General features: G+C 50.7%; 4 protein-coding genes across 4 annotated transcripts; all 4 read right to left on the bottom strand.

The window, feature by feature from the left end:
- Window positions 1–124: 124 nt before the first annotated feature.
- On the bottom strand, window positions 125–3,873 carry AFUA_6G06520 (WW domain protein; the record flags this gene model as incomplete). Its single annotated transcript, XM_745451.1, has 3 exons — window positions 125–667; window positions 728–1,334; window positions 1,394–3,873. 3 exons carry the CDS (start codon window positions 3,871–3,873, stop codon window positions 125–127), a joined length of 3,630 nt encoding a protein of 1,209 aa, XP_750544.1.
- Window positions 3,874–4,531: 658 nt separating this feature from the next.
- AFUA_6G06530 (uncharacterized protein) lies at window positions 4,532–5,801 on the bottom strand (the record flags this gene model as incomplete). The annotated part of the gene is made up of 2 exons (XM_001481405.2): window positions 4,532–5,397; window positions 5,469–5,801. 2 exons carry the CDS (start codon window positions 5,799–5,801, stop codon window positions 4,981–4,983), a joined length of 750 nt encoding a protein of 249 aa, XP_001481455.1. The 3' UTR covers window positions 4,532–4,980.
- A 228-nt stretch (window positions 5,802–6,029) lies between these two features.
- On the bottom strand, window positions 6,030–7,378 carry AFUA_6G06535 (Zn(II)2Cys6 transcription factor domain-containing protein). The gene is made up of 3 exons (XM_001481406.2): window positions 7,187–7,378; window positions 7,003–7,123; window positions 6,030–6,934 (listed from the first exon to the last, which is right to left on the bottom strand). The coding sequence occupies exons 1-3, from the start codon at window positions 7,304–7,306 to the stop codon at window positions 6,312–6,314; spliced, it is 864 nt and encodes a 287-aa protein (XP_001481456.2). The 5' UTR covers window positions 7,307–7,378; the 3' UTR covers window positions 6,030–6,311.
- Window positions 7,379–11,303: 3,925 nt separating this feature from the next.
- On the bottom strand, window positions 11,304–17,324 carry AFUA_6G06540 (ECM29 family proteasome component). The gene is made up of 4 exons (XM_077804996.1): window positions 12,255–17,324; window positions 11,997–12,199; window positions 11,833–11,912; window positions 11,304–11,778 (listed from the first exon to the last, which is right to left on the bottom strand). The coding sequence occupies exons 1-4, from the start codon at window positions 17,178–17,180 to the stop codon at window positions 11,369–11,371; spliced, it is 5,619 nt and encodes a 1,872-aa protein (XP_077661129.1). The 5' UTR covers window positions 17,181–17,324; the 3' UTR covers window positions 11,304–11,368.
- Window positions 17,325–17,394: the final 70 nt, after the last annotated feature.

Below are 17,394 nucleotides of genomic sequence, written 5' to 3' on the forward strand. Positions count from 1 at the left end.
GCTACGAACAGACCAAACGACGATGAGATTCGAATACAGAAAAGTCATGCGTCTCTAACACAGACCACGAAAGAAAAAAAAACTCAAAGAACGCTTGCGATAGGGCACCGTGTGACAACCGAGGTCATTTCCCATGCTCCAGGCTTGGGACAATGACGGGTCCATACTTGATCACATTCCCATAGGTGCCGTCGCCTTGCACCATAAAGTCGACGGCGAGATTAAGCTTGCCGCTGCCATGGGACATGTTCTGGCCGTACATGGTGTTTACGACCTCGGGGTCGTAGGCGACGATGGCCACGTAGTTGCGCCGACCCATAAGTTTACGATATTCGCGTGTTTGGCCCGTGACGTCCGTCTGGAAGATTTCCATCATGTCTTCCTTGGTATCCGTGGGCTGCGACGGGGTCGAGCGGTGGCCGTTCGCGGGAATGTATAGGGGCTTGTGGCTGCTGTGGAGGAGTTTGATGATGTACGAGGGGGGAGGGCTGTTGACAACGGCCGAGGAGATTATCTGGTACATGGTCTTGTGGTCCTTTGGGTGGGCGGGATCATGCACTAGGCCCGCGCCGCAGACGTTCACGGCACCGGAAAGGAAGGTCATTCGCAGAGACTTCTGGTGGGCGATGCCTTGAAGTGTGCGAATGAGATATGTCCGTTCGAGATCCTTTATCATCCCATTAGCATTTCAAGTATTCAGCTTGCCAGTGGAACTCGATTCACAAACCTTGGAATCATGCGTCCATTGATCGCGCAGTTCATCGAGCAGATCCAACTCCCCAAAGGGACTTAGTATCCCACCCATGAGACCAGACTTACCCACGGCTCGCTTGACCGAGTCAAACCCAGAGCCGACCATATCTTTGGCACCAACCACGCCGGCTACAGAGCTCGTGACTTTGCCCAACACGTTGTACGCCCCGGTAACGGCCCTTTTCCCCGTGGCAACCGTATGTGCAATGTGCTCGGCAGTCTCTAACCGGGGGTAGATGATGGGGACCGACAACATCCATATACAGTGCTGCACCGAAGGAGGTAACATGGCGACCTTAGGGAAAATGCCCTGATACGTCGGTCCAGCTATGACTTGGTGCGAGTTTCGTTCCGACCTACAATCAGCGCCAACGACGACAACAGCTGGTCCTAAATACTTGACAAAATGCCAACCCGTCCCCGTGATGGTGAAAAGATCTATGTCGGTGTTGACATTTCGCAAGATGTCCAGCGTCGTATGGTGTTGGAAGAGCAGATACATCTCAATACCAATGCGCCCGATGTTCTTGAACATGTTCGAGGATTGCATATGCTCAGGGTAGGAGCCGAACCCATCAAAGCTGGCAAAAGTCAGTTGCTCCTCCTTTTTACAAGAGGACAAAGGGGGGTCAATACTTACATATCATGGTCATCGATCTGGCAGACGTACGGAACCTGAGCAAACGACTCCCTCAAATAAGGCTGGTCAAAATGACTGGTGTAATAATGGAAATAAGCATGAGAAACGTCCTCCTCATGCGCTGCTGTCCACGGTGCATTTTTGCGAGCCTCTTTCCCACTAATCGCAAGCCACTGCTTCAGTGATGGAATCTCCTTCCACATTCGATCCGCGTAAATCTGGCCGCCACAGCACAGCTGCGCATGAAAGCCCCCAATCTCAATATGTTTCTGCATGATGTCCTTCCACATGAAACCGATTCCTCCCAGACGGGACCTCTCATTTGCATTCACGTTTAACGAGAAGTCGTTGCCGGAAGTGGCGACGAAGCGCCAGTTCGTCTCGTACCGACCAGCCACGAGGAATTCGTATCGAGTGCAGCCAAGGTGCGACGTAATGGCATACGTCCACTTGGCGGGACCAGACTCCTCCATCCGCAAGTCAACCTCGTACTTGTAAAACGTCCAGCGCTGGTGCACGGCAATGCTCATTGGCTTGAGCTGCCGGGGATTGGGCGACAGATCGACGCTTTGATGAATGTGGATGGTTGGCGGCTGGGCAGCGTCGGTGACCAGCAGAATAGAGCCCAGCCAGATACCGCGCTCGAGATCCATGTTCGTGTACCGGAGATAGGGTCCGAAGTAGACACCGTTGGTTGGAGCAACTTTGTACAGATCAACCCCACTGCTTGGAGGGGGCCCGCTGAAACCAGTCACTACGGGTGATTGCAGACTCTCATAGCCGGGAGCTAGACCAGGCGTTAGAGGGATGCCGGGAGACGCCAGTGGCTTCCCAAAAGTTGAGAAACCGGGGGAGGCAAGAGGATGACTACTGTACACGCTGCCGACCGGTGACAACGGAGTTTCGTTCAGGTTCAAAGGAGTCGGTCCCTTGGGAAATTCCCACTGCGTCGACTGAGTTGGGAGGTGGATATAATAGTACTGTCCTGAATTAGGATCCAGATGGGCTATCCACCCTTCTGGGAGCGGCGGCGGAGAGGCTGGAGGAAGCGTCGATGAGCCGGGCACGGAAGTGGCTGGTGCATTCTGCACAGGGGTAGGCTGGCGCCCGGCCGAAGTACCATTCTGTGGTGAAAAACCTGCCGGGGACTGCTGCCGGGGTTCGTTGGCAAACGCCGGATGATCTTGGGGCGAGACCGTCGGAGCAGCAGCAGCAGCAGTGGGAGTAGCCATGGTTGCTGGATGGCTTGCTGCAAGAGCTGGCTGGCCCATGGAAGCCGACAAACGCTGCTTTTCATTGGGATAGCCTTGGGGAGCAGCAGATCCGGATACACTCGAGTACGCAGGAGGAGGCGAGGAACTAATACGCATCCTTTCAAGGTCTTGCTCCAGTGCGTTAGGCGGAATCCTTGGCGGCTGCTGGCCTTGAGCAGCGGCATGAGGCGGCGTTGCGACAGGTTGAGGTGGAGGAGGTTGATAGGAACTGGCCGGTGGATTCGGTGATCGTGATTCAACGGCCTCGGCACCCTGGTAAACTGTGGGTGGACCATGTGGTTGAGACCCCGGCTGCTCTGTTGGAGTCCAAGGTCGCTGAGTGGGAAACTGGTGCTGCTGGGTTCGAGGTAATTGACCGGCGTATGGTTCTGCTCTTCGCTGGGCGGCAGCACTTTGTGCATGCAACCCTGCCAGTGTTGAGGTGCCCGCAATGCCGGAAGCTGCATACCGGGCCTCAATATCAGATCCAGGCTGTTGGCCAGGGCCGACGATGGGAGTTTCCGGGGGTGGAGGCGATCCCCTTTGGGCACGGGTTGTCGAATTGGATGCGGTCGAGCTGATTCGATTGATCGTGCTGCTAGGAGGTTGTAGACTCTGCGACACCCCTACCCGCGTAGAGAGAGCAGATGGAGTCGATGGTTGAGGCGGCGGCCAATACTGCTGCTGATAATCCGGATATGCAATACCTTCCTCCCGCTGCATTCCATCCGACGATAGGGCCGAAGACGCCGGAAGGCGCTGATATTTCCGGCCAAACAAGGCTTCTCTGTCTGGCGCATCTGGACCTGGCGATTCTGGTAATGGTTTGGGAGCGGTATTGCCCCGTCTTTCGGCCAACGTAGCTGGCTTGGGCTCGCGACCGTCCCGCGGTCGGAGAGCTGCCGGGTACTCCGAGGGTCTCGTTGCGCTGGAGCCTGCCGGCATCGAGGACAGGTTATTTACGGATGAAATAGGGGACCCATGTCTGCCAGATTCACCAGCCGTCGGACTTGACCCGGTGGAACCAGACGAGCTGCGCATCTGGCCCAGTCGGGGCCGGTCATCAGGGTATGGAAGCGGCGCAGAGCCCTGGGATGCTGGTGAAGGTGTATCTCGTTTGCTGATGCGTAACGGCCCTACCACAGGAGACTCTGCCGGCGGTCGACTCGCGGAATTGAGAAACAGTTCTCCCTCAGGGTCACCCTGATGGATACTGTTGGGGTTCATGGCAGCGAGAAATCACCAATGCTCAGTTTCGTGCTAGTGACTCGAATTCGACAAGTCAAAAAGGAAGACAACGATGACAGAGCACAGTAAAGGAGAAAAAAGAACGCAGACCCAGAATATCCCTTTTACTTACCGATTGCGACCGTGAAATCACGCTGCCTAGTGGCGTAGGCGCGATAGAAGAGCGAGACCGATGAGGGGTAACAAGAGCGGACAGGGGGATGCGGGGGAAGCAGAGAAGAGGTATTCTTCACGCACCTCGCTCGCTTCGAGTCAAGGGAGAGAGAAATGAAGGGAGACACACCGAACGTCTTGCAGAATTATCATTAACGATGAATGATGAAGCTGCATTGCATTCAGGCTTGTCTGATGCTTTCGGGTCCTCTGGTCCTCTTGTCAAGTCGTACCGATGCTCAGTTGCTAGTCGTGGAGTAGCCGCCGGACAAGACATTTAGAGTGCCAGAACCCGCTTGGGCTCGCTGTTATTGGCCTGCACAACGAATCGTCTGTCTGCGCACCGCCTAATGACTGTGTGGAGATGCCTTGGATATCTGCGATTTGAGCCTGGATGACTGTAGAATACAGGGTATGGCACCGAACTCTTCTGCAAGCGCCACTGTTGGGTAGTGCGTGCAACAATCGACCATTGCTGGAAAACTTTGAATAGGACCGACAAGCGAATCGCAGAAACTATACCATTGGTTATAGATTCTGTGTCATTTGGGCGCCTAGTTATGGTGCTGATGGGGATATTCAGGGTTATCAAGAGTACGGATCTCAGATCCTTTTAGTTGTAGTTGGAGACCTTGGAAGAAGAGAAAGATCAACTCTGGATCGGGCCGCTGCGAGCCTATCCACGGATATTGCGAGTCGCTCTCAATCCTCCCTCACCATTGGCGAGATTGCAGGTCATGACCAACCTATATCCTACAAAAACACACACTGCAGCGCCGAATATATACGTGGTATAATCGAATCACCGTGTGACTATGCCTTTGCCAGCCTGTACATACAAATCATATCCTCATGCTCAGTTGCGTAATAGTCACTCTGACAAATCATAAAGAAAAGGGGTATCATCCAGATAATTTCATCATCACTGTCGTATCACGCGGAAGCCACCAGAGACAGGCCGTGTTCCGCAAGTATCTCCATCCAGTCAGCGCTTCCCGGATGGCCGACGCCCTGGGATTGCTGCATCTGTCGCTCATAGACCACCTGAAACAGGTATCGGATACTTGTTGCATTGCGACCGATCTCTCGCACCTCTAATCTGGAAAGCATGTCCAGGGCTATCACTTTGAGATCGCTGGAAGAGGTGACGGATCCCGCGAGAAAAACAGGAAAGGTCACGGAGCGCCAGCAATTCTCTTTGCTTTGCGCCATTACAGATTCTGCGATGCTGAAGATAGCTGCAGCATGGTGGCGAACTTCTTCTTGAGGCGCAGCTCCGGGTCCGAGACACTGGCCGGGCCACAGACTGGTGTAGGAGAAGATGAGCGAGGTATGGTATAGCAGAGAGGTCTGTCGAACCGATCGGTCAGTATCATGATTCATGAGGGGCTCACAAAGACCAAAATGACAAATCAACCAACCTGCCAGAGGATTTCTTGCAAAAATAGTGGTAAGCTCTCCTGTGCCCGGGCGAGAAACTGGGCTTCTGGCGAGTTCCATAACAGCCACAACGCTTCGCGCCACTCGCAAACTTCCCTTTGACGTTGGTCATGATGAGAACATGGAAAGGGCAGGTTGATTCTACGTGACTCCACTGCAAGGAATCCGAGTCTCGCAGCGAGCTTGAAAGTATTATGGTACAATCGTAATGCAATCAAGGAATCACCGTCTTCAAGAAAGACACTGCGATAGCTTTGAATATGCACAGACTGCTGGAAAGCACCATGCCCAGGGAGCAGATTTGGATTCTCCATCGCCTCCTGGACAAAAGCCCCAGTTCCCGCTCCGCTTAGAAGAGCGTAAAGATCAACGCTGCAAACCCACCAGACTATGTGTGGGTATGGCTCGGTCCCGAACGTTGAGTGCCGCAGAGCCGATATGTGGAGTAATCGGGAAATATGGTGAGACCATAGACTTGAGCCATCAAGCTCAGCTGCCGCAAGCTACGTAGTTGGAGTGTAAGTGGACATCACATAGCACTTTTCAGCCCGCGCGGGCTTGATGGGAAAAGATAGGGTAAAACCAACCTCGTACACCAAAAGCAAGAAATGCGTCAGGAAAAGGCCATCCAATAATAGGTCTTTTTCGCTCCAGATATTGTTTTGGAGTGTTAGAAATGCCTGGTGATAGTAATGCAGGGCGTCTATGCTGTGGCTACCGCTTTTTCGATCGAGACTGAGGGCGGAAATTGCCATCATCGCATGGAACAGCTATGGGTCATGCCGTTAGGAACCAGAGAAGGAAATGTAGTCCGATCATGCCGACTAGGGAATGGCAAATCTTACAGGAGGAAAGTTTGTGGCTTCGCGGTCGAAGACATCGACGTCGAGTGCATTCTCACCCGCAAAGTTGAAGATCCCTCTGGCTGGGACGAGTTGCATCCACACCACATCGCGAAAATGACTGAGAAGAATCGCCTCGAGACTCTCCTGCTCCAACATGTCCAGAATTGGATAATCATCTGCGGCATTTTGAGATGTCGCATCAATTGTGACTGCGGAAAGTGAAGACTCGCGCAAGTCGGATGTGGGTGAATGGCTTGCACTCGGACACTGAGAGGACGATGACCGTTTGGAATCTTTAAATTGTCTCAGGATGACCACGTTGGAATCTCCAAGCCCCAGATTGTTTGTGAGTTGGGCAGTCTCAATGTTCCCGCACAAGGGGCTTGGGATTGTATCTCCGAGTTCTTCCTCAGCTGCATTCTCAATGTACTCCGGAAGATGCGTAAAACTCTCCGGGATGACGATGACGTGATATGTGCCAGGCCGAGATGTTTCTGCCTTCCCCTCCCGTTCTTCGTCCGTAACGAGCAGTGCAAAAGGGGGTAGAGGATCATGCATCGCGGAATCGCTCGAGGCGTTCTTACTTTGTGGACATGCGTTTGCTGCGATTTGGCATGGCCGAGTTAGTGCACCATATCTCGACAAGAAAGGGAAATCGAAGGTGTCTCACGATCCCAAACTATATTGCCTGCGATTTTAACATCAGACATCCGCTCTATGGTTCGGCGTGTATCGTCGCGAAAGGATAGACGAGGTCGATAGTCGCAGATGTGACCCAACCTCGAACATTGCTATGGATGTAGGAGTCAGACTGAATTCCTGCATAGGATGATTTAAGAGGCAAGGTGTATTACATTGCACTGCGGATGACCTTCGTCGCACTTAACTGTAGACCGGTTACTAAAGTTCAATCCAATAAAAAAAGGTCTATCCGTTGCGAATGTACCAAACAAGCGGCGCATACGAGGAGACATAGACTGACCTTTACGACTCTGATCCAATTGAAGACATAGAAGTCAGTAAATTCTAGGTACCCCGCAGGCAAGTTCAGGATGGAAGAGCTGGCTCACTCTACATGTCCTAGAGGGAAGCAAGTATGACATCAGCGCACCACCCCCGACGGCGCAGAGCCCTTGATCGGAGAGACCTACCAGCACCCTGTACGAGATCGCGGAGGAAATCGCGAACGTGGTCTGGGAAGTGGTGCCTGCTCGGTCATGGAGATGTCGATGGGGTTGGATGTTGTATGATCGTTCTTGGGAGCAATGATGGGTAACGCGACAGCGCGCTTGCGTGACGGAGCGCCCTGCTTTGGTGCCATCCCAAACTTGAAGACTGTCATTGGGGCGAGTTTCTTGTGTGCTGGTCTCATCTTATCAGAAACGTGTTCTTAGCGAGGAAGGTAAGGGATAGGCCATCTCACAGGCGACAATTGAAAGTGAGCGAGCTTCAGGTGCCAGTTCTAAGAGATGATGATAAGCGACAGTAGTGCTTGCTAGTCACACTGAAGGTACTAAGAGGTGTTCGAGAAATGAACGAGTCAATCGGAGTCGGAGCAAGAGCATGTAAGGCTCGAGAACGATGATTGTTGTAAAGTAAATAAAGGCATATTTAGTAAAAGTATATACATTTCTCCCCCGGCTTTAAAAAACAGTAGGGGGAATGGAAAGTCGATGATGCGCCTGTCTTTACCGAAGAAGAGTCAGCTCAGACGAAGCATGATACTTGTCATTGAGGCAACTGGGAGTCTCAGACGAACACCCCGGCAAACCTGGTATGATATCTAAGAATTTAGGCACTTAGTCTAGATTCATGCAGGCCAGAACCGGAGGTCCGTTCAGTTTGTGCCTGTGGTGGCGGATCTGAAAAGGTATTCGCCTGTATGGAGTAAACAATATGGCTCTTGAGACGACAGGGTCTTTTCTTTTTTTTTTTTTTTTCTATCTCTCTCCTTTACAATTTTATTCACTTTTTTTAATATTTTCCTTTCTTTCTTTCATTACTTGTCTATTTATTTATTTTCCTTTCACATCCGTGATCAGCGATGATATTTCGTATCTAATAAGGATTCCTGTGATCGAGGAACCCGCAAGTAAATTCGATCGATTAACGGGAACAAGCGTCAAAGGAATAAATAGAGATGGAAGGATACATGGATGGATGATCCGGATTGGAATCGCATGTGCCAACCATGTGGAAAATGGAATTTGAAGGTTTGGTCCAAGTGGTACAGTACCTAGGCACTAAGGCAGTGGGCCCTGCAACAACACCTAAACCCAAATTACTCTGTATTCTCATATCTCTACTCCGTACTTCAGTACGGTACCATTGAACTCTACGAAACTAGGTACCTACCTAGGTTCTAAATTAGCAAGCCTACTCGTAATTAACGTACATAGAAGTGACAGTTTTAGGACAAATTTTCATTCAAAGAATAAGGCCGAGATTGGAAATGCATGCACCTATAAGCTCGGGTCCGGCCCCATAAAATGCATTATTGATTGCCAGCAGAGTAGCGCAGGTTTAGTCCACAATCCACAATCCACAATCCACACTCTATGGAGTTGATACTGGAATGGAAGTTTAGAGATATTTAGACAAATAATATGTACAGCCAACAATACAATACTTCTATATCTTGCGCCTGAATGCTGCACGTGGGTCTGATTTCCAAACAGTTGCCTCTGGTATTTCCTGCATAATACTGAGGTAAGACTCCCTAGTGTGAAACTAATCTTCACGTAATATATGCAGCGTGACTATGCACCGAGTCAGACGCAACCTGAATTATTTCCATCAACTGGTTTTTAAGCGATAAGAAAGCGGTATTAGGCACTATGTAGGAAGTGCTCCGGTGCAATTACCTGAAATGCTGAATCTTATGGTCCCCACCAGTTCCCTAGTTTTCTTTACTTAGAATTCCCAATGATCCTGATTTTAGCCAACATCGAATATGATTCAATTGTCGGATCCGATTGTCAACGGCCCAGCCACTGGCATAGTGATACTGCAGTTTGTCTGCTGGTGGCGATATCCCAGAATCCACTTCTGTGGCTTGTATGGTCACGCAGTCAGTGCGAGCCGGGGCAAATTCATGTTCCAGCCTTGTAGACAACCTTGCGTCACCTTCTCGCTGGATTGCATGCACGCAAGGCACGGTCATGGGGTTCCCGAATAGGTCTCGTTGACAAAAGAACTTCAACATTCGGTGAATCCGAGTTCAAGCTCTGGTTAACAAGTAGCCTGCGAATGAGTCGTAGAGCAGTACTAGGTACCCAAGTCCTTGTCCAGGAATCGGAGGCTCATTTCATGGACAAACTTTTGCCCCTCCAAAGCTGCTTCCAACTGTACCTCCGTTAAGGGTTTGCGCCTTGGCAGTTTTGCATGAAACGGGAGGGAATGACAAGCTTCTATTTTGGCAAGAATTCGCTTGTTGTCACCAGATTCGATCATAGTCTCACCTTATCTCATTCTTAGTCCAAGCACTTTGTCATCGTTATTTCACAAGGCTGGCTGAAATTCGACTGCCAGACGGGTTTTCGGGCGACTGTCTGGTTTCTTGGACTGCGCTCCTTGCGTCCCCAAAAAGCGTTCTGCAGTGTTATAGCTAGTCAGATCGGGCATAGCGTCAGTGCTAGAGTAAAGTTCATCCATGGATTGTAGTACGTTTTGATTGGCGGATAGAGAAGTCTTGGTTTTTGTTTTCCTTCAGCTTGAGTGCATTCTGACCAGGATGTATCTATATGGAGCACCTTAAAGTAGTCTCATGTACTTGTCAGGCTGCCTATGAAGAGAGGGCTGGTTCGTAGACATCGCTATGAATGTCACCCAAGACGCCACTATGGTAGCGTTCTTATTCTTTGATTCTGTCTCCCACTCAACCAGAGCTTAATGTAGGTGTAAGCAGCATGAATCAATTTCTTGCTAGCGCGAACCAGAGAGCGACCATACCTCGCTTAATGCTGAGTAGTACTTGCCTGTAGACCTCACAGACCTCCTGACTCGTCGGATCCGAGAGATATTAATTAATATTTCAACGAACCCAAATACATCATCAATCGGTATTTTCCATCTGTCCGTCGTTCTGTCCAGAGATCAGATCAATTGGACTCCACGTATCACTCCAAAGGCCGACCTTCTCCGGCGATGGGCCATATCCCATGGCCTAGATTCAAATTGCAAAGGGTCCAACCTGCAAAGCATTTAATAAGTCTCACAATGTGGACAGGTTATAGGAAAGAAGACTAAAATAGTCCCTTTCCCTAACGAGACTGGTCTCGGCCGGTCTGGATCATCAAACTTGGGCCCTGTACTATTTCGGCCCGTGCCCAACGGATGGGTAAGACAATCCCCCCCTGTCGTCACCAATCACTGGCCCCAGATGTCATGCTGAACTCTGGACCAAAGTCTACTCCTACTTGTAATGGGTTACGGTAGGTCATGTCCGCAACTCTGCACCGTTACCCTACTTTCCATTTCCTTGGACAGCTGCTCCATACATTTATGCAGTACTCCATACTCAGTAAGGCTAGATTCTAAATGTCCTTCTGGTAAATTTAATGGATGATGGGTGTGGGTGGACATATGCAGAGCCATGCATTTCTTCGGCTCTGCAACGGACAACACTGCGAAGGCCCAACAAGCTGCTTAACAAATGATATATCAGCTCGTCATGTGTCCAAGCCTCGGCGCAATAATGCAATTCTAGGTCATTCAGTCATTTCTTGGTTTTCGACAGTAGGTACAGTTTGCCCTGACCGGTGCTCTGCTCTGAATGCACAGGTCAAGTGATACGCCGGAAGGGCTGGCATTTTCAGATTATCGAACTTTATTGGTTGCCTGCATCCCCCCGTCCCCGGGCCTAGCCGTAACCCGACGGTCTGGATAAGAAGGTAGATCTGCTGAATATCACTGCATGCAACTGGGCCAGACAGCCTTGACAGGTACCGTATTGACTTCCCCCCCCCCCCCCCCCCCCCTTCCTTCCTCAAAAATGGAACAAACAAAATCACGCTTTTCCGTGTTCTCGATTTGTCTCACCACAATACTGCAAGGTCAGTCAATATCTGGTTGAGGACTTGTTGTACCAGTCCCGATCTTTCGCTGTCTTTCCAGGTCTTGACCGAATCCTGTAGTGCCTGAGTGACATCTAGCTCCATCTGTTGGGACAAAGCAACGTAGGCAGCTGCGGCCTGTGCGCGACCCATCCGGATGTTTTCGATGGACATGTCTATCTCCCGACAAAGCATTTTTTGCGCAAGCGCCACCAACGGTCCCTGCAATTCGCCTGCTTCAGGCTTCTGGCCATTGCCTGCGGTTGCCCATTTCCTGAACCTCTCAAATAGCTTGCCTAATTCTTCGTAAAGGCTGATCTGCACTTTTCTCGTCCCGTGCACCACAGCTTTTTCAATCAAAGGCGTCATTTCTTCGAGATAAGACTTGATTGCTGTCCGCTAGGTCAGTAAATCCTGAAAGAAAACGACGAATTGCGGGTACCAACCTCCCGCTGCTGCGGCTGACGGTTCAAAACATTCAAAGAGACACCTTACACAGGCCGCCAGTGTATCTTCTAAAGTTTGTCTTTTTCGAAAGTCAATCACCTGTCCAAAGGGCTAGAAGAGCCTACAAAAGACTGAGAAAGGGGAGCAGATCTTGTAGACGTACTTGGAATTTTGGCCGCTACCCGAATCAATGTCCATGGAGTCTGCGTCAGCCTCGGTGACTTCGTCCAGTACTCGAGACACAATGTTCAGCGCATCTGGCATGAAGTCCACATCGCTGCGCGCCCGAGCGACTCCGCCTAAGGCCACAAGACCATGCGGGCGATATATCGGATTGTTGCGCTTCGCCTCCCTGATCGCAATAACCTGACCCGGCCACTTAGCCTCCTAGGTATACACGGTACGCAAGACTGAGACATACCTTCATTGAGTCACTAAGCTGCTTGTTCTCCTGCCACAACTTTTGAGCTTGGCTTGCGAACTTCATGAACGCCTTGAGCACAGCCTCTTTTCCGTCCCATGTCTTTCCTGCCAGCGCCTTCTCCAGCACAGGCCAGAGCGATTGACTTGTGGCGAGATCGAGATCGGCGTCTAGCAACATGATGGCATTTGCAATACCAAGGGCAGCCGTGTGCTTAATGGCCCACCGGGGGGAATCCAGGTTCTCCGCAGCGAGGCTGGCAATCTCCTTAAGATAAAGTGAAACCGCCCTAGTGCCGCCGACGTTATCTTGCCAGGTATTATCGAAGACCTCCCGCACATGGGTATCCGTGTCATACTTTGAGATAAAGACAAAGGGTAGTGTCGTAGCTGCAAACGCCATAAACCGGTCGTTGGAGAGCTTGGATGTAGAGTGTAAAATTTCTGCTGAGATGACTCGTTCATTGGCGTCCTCCGCGGCCAGATATAGATTCTTGGCATAATTGATGGTTTTCAGGACTTGGTCGTCTGTAGCCAAGCGCATAAGATAGCCAATGGAGGTGCAATAGGATGCGCTGACAGTTTCGTTCCGATCAACGACGTATTTGCTGAGCAGCTGAACGAATCGATCTGCATACGGACGGAAAAGCATCGGCCTCATGCTGAGGAGGACAAGGACACGGCTGCATCCCACTTTCGATGGAAGTCCAACTGCAGAGCGAAGGACACCTTCGAGCCTGGGTGCAAACTCCTTCATACTGGCGTCGTCCAGCATGTCAATCAAGTATCGTTCGATCACTTCCATCATCGGTGAGGTGCGGATACTAGATAATCTCATCTTATCTATCTCCTGGCCCGTTAACCCGTACTTGTCGGCATTGAGATGGACATAATTGACCGCTTGAGGCTCCAAGGAGCTCAGCGAATTGAGAAACTGTTCGATTATGCGAGGTACAAACGCTCGTAATGGACCACTAGGACTCTTCCTGATCATCTGAACCAGAGTCCCGATGGCAAATCCTTGAACCTCTTGCACACTGGACTCCATGCCCTTATCGCTTAGCAGAAAAGGAATGGCGCTTGCTAGCATGGCATTAGCTCGTTTTGTTTCCAAATCACTCGTCTCTAAGGTGCGCACGATTGCATTGGTAAGCGTTTGACAGAGCTTGAGCGCCGACACTCGGACCGATTCCTTGATATCGTCCAGGAGCTTGAATGCTTTAGTAAAAATTTCGTCCAGATACTTTGCGTACTTTTCAGGTTGCCGTCCCTGCATCAAGTCTGCGATTGCAGCACAGCTTGCCTGACGAACGCGCCACTCCCGACCCGCCAGCATGCTGGTCAGCAGATCATCCATGATCTCATCGAAATGGGTATTGATTACCACTGCTGGGTCCTTGACTAGTGCAGTCCAGATGGTGTTCATGGATCTTTGCACGTTCGGGTTGGGATCAAATCGGTAGCGGAATAGCTTCGGATAGATCTGGGTACTCTTCGCCAGATATCCGTTGACACTCGAATCAGAAAAGATAGTGCTGACTCCGAGCTTGCTGAAAGCGGCACGGTTAGTCCAAAGCGCGTTGTTCGAGGCTAGCGACATGAACCGGTACACCATTGTTGGGTCACCAGCCTCAGAAGCGAGATTCATAATATCTTTGTATGTATTAATCGACGACCCTTCGCCAGTAGGGAGAGCACCAGGTTCAAAAAGCTCCGTATCTGCGTGGACTTTGCCTCCTCCGAGATTAGATTTGTTCGCAGTAAAGGACTCGATCAAATCTCGCACAAGGTCGTCTTTGAGGGATTGATCGCCCATCTCGTACACAAGGCCTAACCCTTGTGCTCCAGTCTCCTGCACAACCTCATCACGATCTCCGAGTATGCCTGTGAATGTAGCCTGGCATTTGCGTAAACGGCTTTGTATCTCGGCCAGATGTCCGCAGTTTTTGATCAGACACAGCAGCCATATAGCGGACGACTTCCTTAGCGAGGGCTTCGATGCGGTGCAGTCCGCTATGATCTTGTCTGTCATCTCAGCGAGTACTTTCTCCGAAATTGTCATGTGTGGAACCTCCTCGTCGACGTCAAATTGCCTGAGCAGCGACTTCGAATTCCAACCGACCACGGCACTACTTAATGCGTCACCGACAGTAAAGTGGATCTCAGGGCTTCGGATCTCATGCAGCTCATAAAGTGAAGTGAGAAGCTCCTTAAAGAGCGCATGATCAGGACTTGATCTCGCAAAGGTCAAGGCCAGGAGGCCCAGGGTGGCGATGGCAGTATCACTCTCGGATTTTGCGTCTTGAGTTAGTTTCTCCTTGATTTGCTTCCATCTGGCATCAGAGATCATTGCCGGCGAGAGAATCCCCGAGAGACTAAGTAGTCCGAGTGCTACTTGTGCGGAGCGTCGGAGGAGAGAGTCACGAGAGTTCTCTACCAGGTCGAACACTGTGCTTGTGAATCGTTCCACCTGTTCGTCGGAGGCTCTATGCAGTGCGCTGCGGAATGCAAGCCTGCTCAGTATATAACCTATGGCAAGGATCGCGCCCCGTATCTTCAGCAAGGCTTCTCCGATCGCCGGTTTCCATGAGGATACAGAATCTGAAAGATCTGAAAGCAGGGATCGGATATCGGCATCAGAAAACGCGGGGTGAGATGCTAGGATCCCAAGAGCTTGCGCAGCTTTATTTTGTATTTCCTGATCAGTACTGCTTACAGAGGCTTTCAATGCCAACGTCTGCGGAACCATAGCCCCAACTGTGTCATTTGAAGCCAGTGAGCAGATGCTCACAAAGTGCTCGCCGCACCGCTGTAGACCCAGTCGTTTGTCACTCGTGAGACCGGTCAAGGCGCTTGTGAGGAATAATAAAATAGGTTCCTTGTCCGACGACTGCATGTACTGTTTCAATCCTCGTCGGGCTCCCTCATCAGACGTAAGAAGCACGTCGAGTTTGACATCCCAATCTTGATCAATTTCTATGATGTTTCCGGATGCTGAGAGTGCCTCCCAGAGAAGAATGTTGCGGAGAAACGCGATAGCAACGGGCAGAGCGGTCCTGTATGGCCCCGACAGAGCCTCCGACGCGGACAGAGCTGGTGCCACTGCACTTCTCGCCGATTCTGGGGAACCAAGTAAGAAGCGTGTTGCGTCGGAAAACGTTGGGAAGTTGTACCAAGCCTGTTCGGTTTCATCCGCAGCTGTCGATGCGACCCATTTTCTGTCTTTGCTGGGATTGAGCAGCCGGTACCAATAAGGATGTAATCCCTTCTTGCCTTCCTCCACAACCTCTTGATTCAGTTCTGATCCGCGCGCAACAGCCATGAGGTCAATCCAGCGAGCCACAACATCACTATATGGTAAGAATCGATTAGAGAACCGGACGGCAGCATATTGCGATCTGCGGACGATCTTGAATCCAGTGATGGGGTCTTCGTCACCGGGTAGATTACCCATTTGATGGACGAGGAAAGGACGAATCTGCTCTTGAAATTCCCTATTCCATCGGTCCACTGAGGAGTTCAAAATACTTCCCAGGGCCTGCTCAATGCTCACAAAGATCTGAGGACCCGAGTCATCGGAGCTCAAGGACGTGAACAACCATTTGATCAGATCAAAGTCAGAAAATTGCGCCTGGTCATCCTGAACTTGAAAATCCACTTTGGGAACAAGTATACCAATGCTCTCGTAGGCAAGCCCACGGAGACTCAAGTCTGATGCGGGAAGCCTTTGGCCGCTGGCTGCAGGGCTCGGCCAACCCTGAGATTGGATGAAGTCCCACAACCCTGCTATAAGCTTTGGCGCCATCAGCTTGAGATCAGAAGGAGATCCCATCCGCACCACCCAGGTTGTGAATGTAAAGATCTGGGTCCTCAGTTTCGAGGCCTGTAGGCCCTGGGAAGACCTTGCTTTGTCTGAGAGGAGACCTTCCTCGATTAATCGAATTACTTTTTCCGTATCCTTCGTAGCTACAATCGACTTTCCTAAGAAAACGAGGATCTTCAACTGTATCGGGGGTCGCGCCGGCTGGGCACCATCCACCGTACCGTCTCCAAAGTAGAGGCTATACAGTTTCTGCACCACATCAGGGTGTTCTAGGTCAGGAATGAATCGCTTCAGAATCTCTTCACCAAGGTCAGAAACTCGAGAGTTTACATCCGCAGAGGCGATAAGAGCAGGAATGAATCTCTCCGAGTCCGTGAAAGCTCCGCTAGTGAGGAACCTCAAAGCTGTTACTTTCGTCGCGGTAAGGTTGAGTCCGCCATTCGAAGCAGGGTTCCATGTCTCATCTGCAGGAAGGCCTTTGTTCAAAAAGGTGTACTCCGCAGGTGATAGCCCAGGACATGTGGTTGCACCTTTTTCTGCAGGGTACAGAAGAAGTAACTTCTCGAACCACGAAGACAGAAAACTCCTATCCTGGTCAGAAAGGCAAAGCGTCGACTTCAGCCGTGTATCCTCTTCACTGCCCTTTGGAGGTAGATTGAGCAAAGGCAGAAGCCGCAAGACAAGGTTGAAGATAATGGCACCTTGGTTGGTTGCTCCGATCTCAGAGATTCCCTGGAGCAGAGGGGATAAGATGTCAATTCTTGCGTTGGGACTCAATCGATCAATGCCTTGTTGAAGATAAAGCAAATCAAAATGTCTGATCAGTTGAGACTTCTGGTCTTTGAACTGCTTTAATAGAGCTGCCACGGGCAGCTGGATGGACGGTGCTTGAACTCTCGTATTGATATGTTGGCACACCGCAATGACCTTACTGCGGACTGCGTGGCTCTCGGAACCTAGCTTCAGTAACAACGGAGCCAGATATGTGTTGAGGAGTCCTTCGAGTTTCTCATCTGTATCTGCAAGTGCAATTCGCAACTCAACCTTTGATATTAAGCTCAACTCGCGAGCCTCGGAACTCGCTGACGTGGCGCCGGAAGCCATAACGAATTCAGATAGAGAAAAAAATATGCTTAACCTGGCGCATGGATAATGTGAAAGATGATGATGTACAAGCCACCATACCAGAGGCGATGCTTAAATAAAGAATGACTAGGATACAACTCGCCTTCTGCAGGCAGATACGCCGCACGTCACTGCGGTTGAGAAGCTCTGCCGCTCAGGAACGCACTATGATTAGTCATCGCATTGGAACGAT

This window comes from Aspergillus fumigatus, chromosome 6 (genome assembly GCF_000002655.1).
Source record: "Aspergillus fumigatus Af293 chromosome 6, whole genome shotgun sequence".
Lineage (NCBI taxonomy): Eukaryota > Fungi > Ascomycota > Eurotiomycetes > Eurotiales > Aspergillaceae > Aspergillus > Aspergillus fumigatus.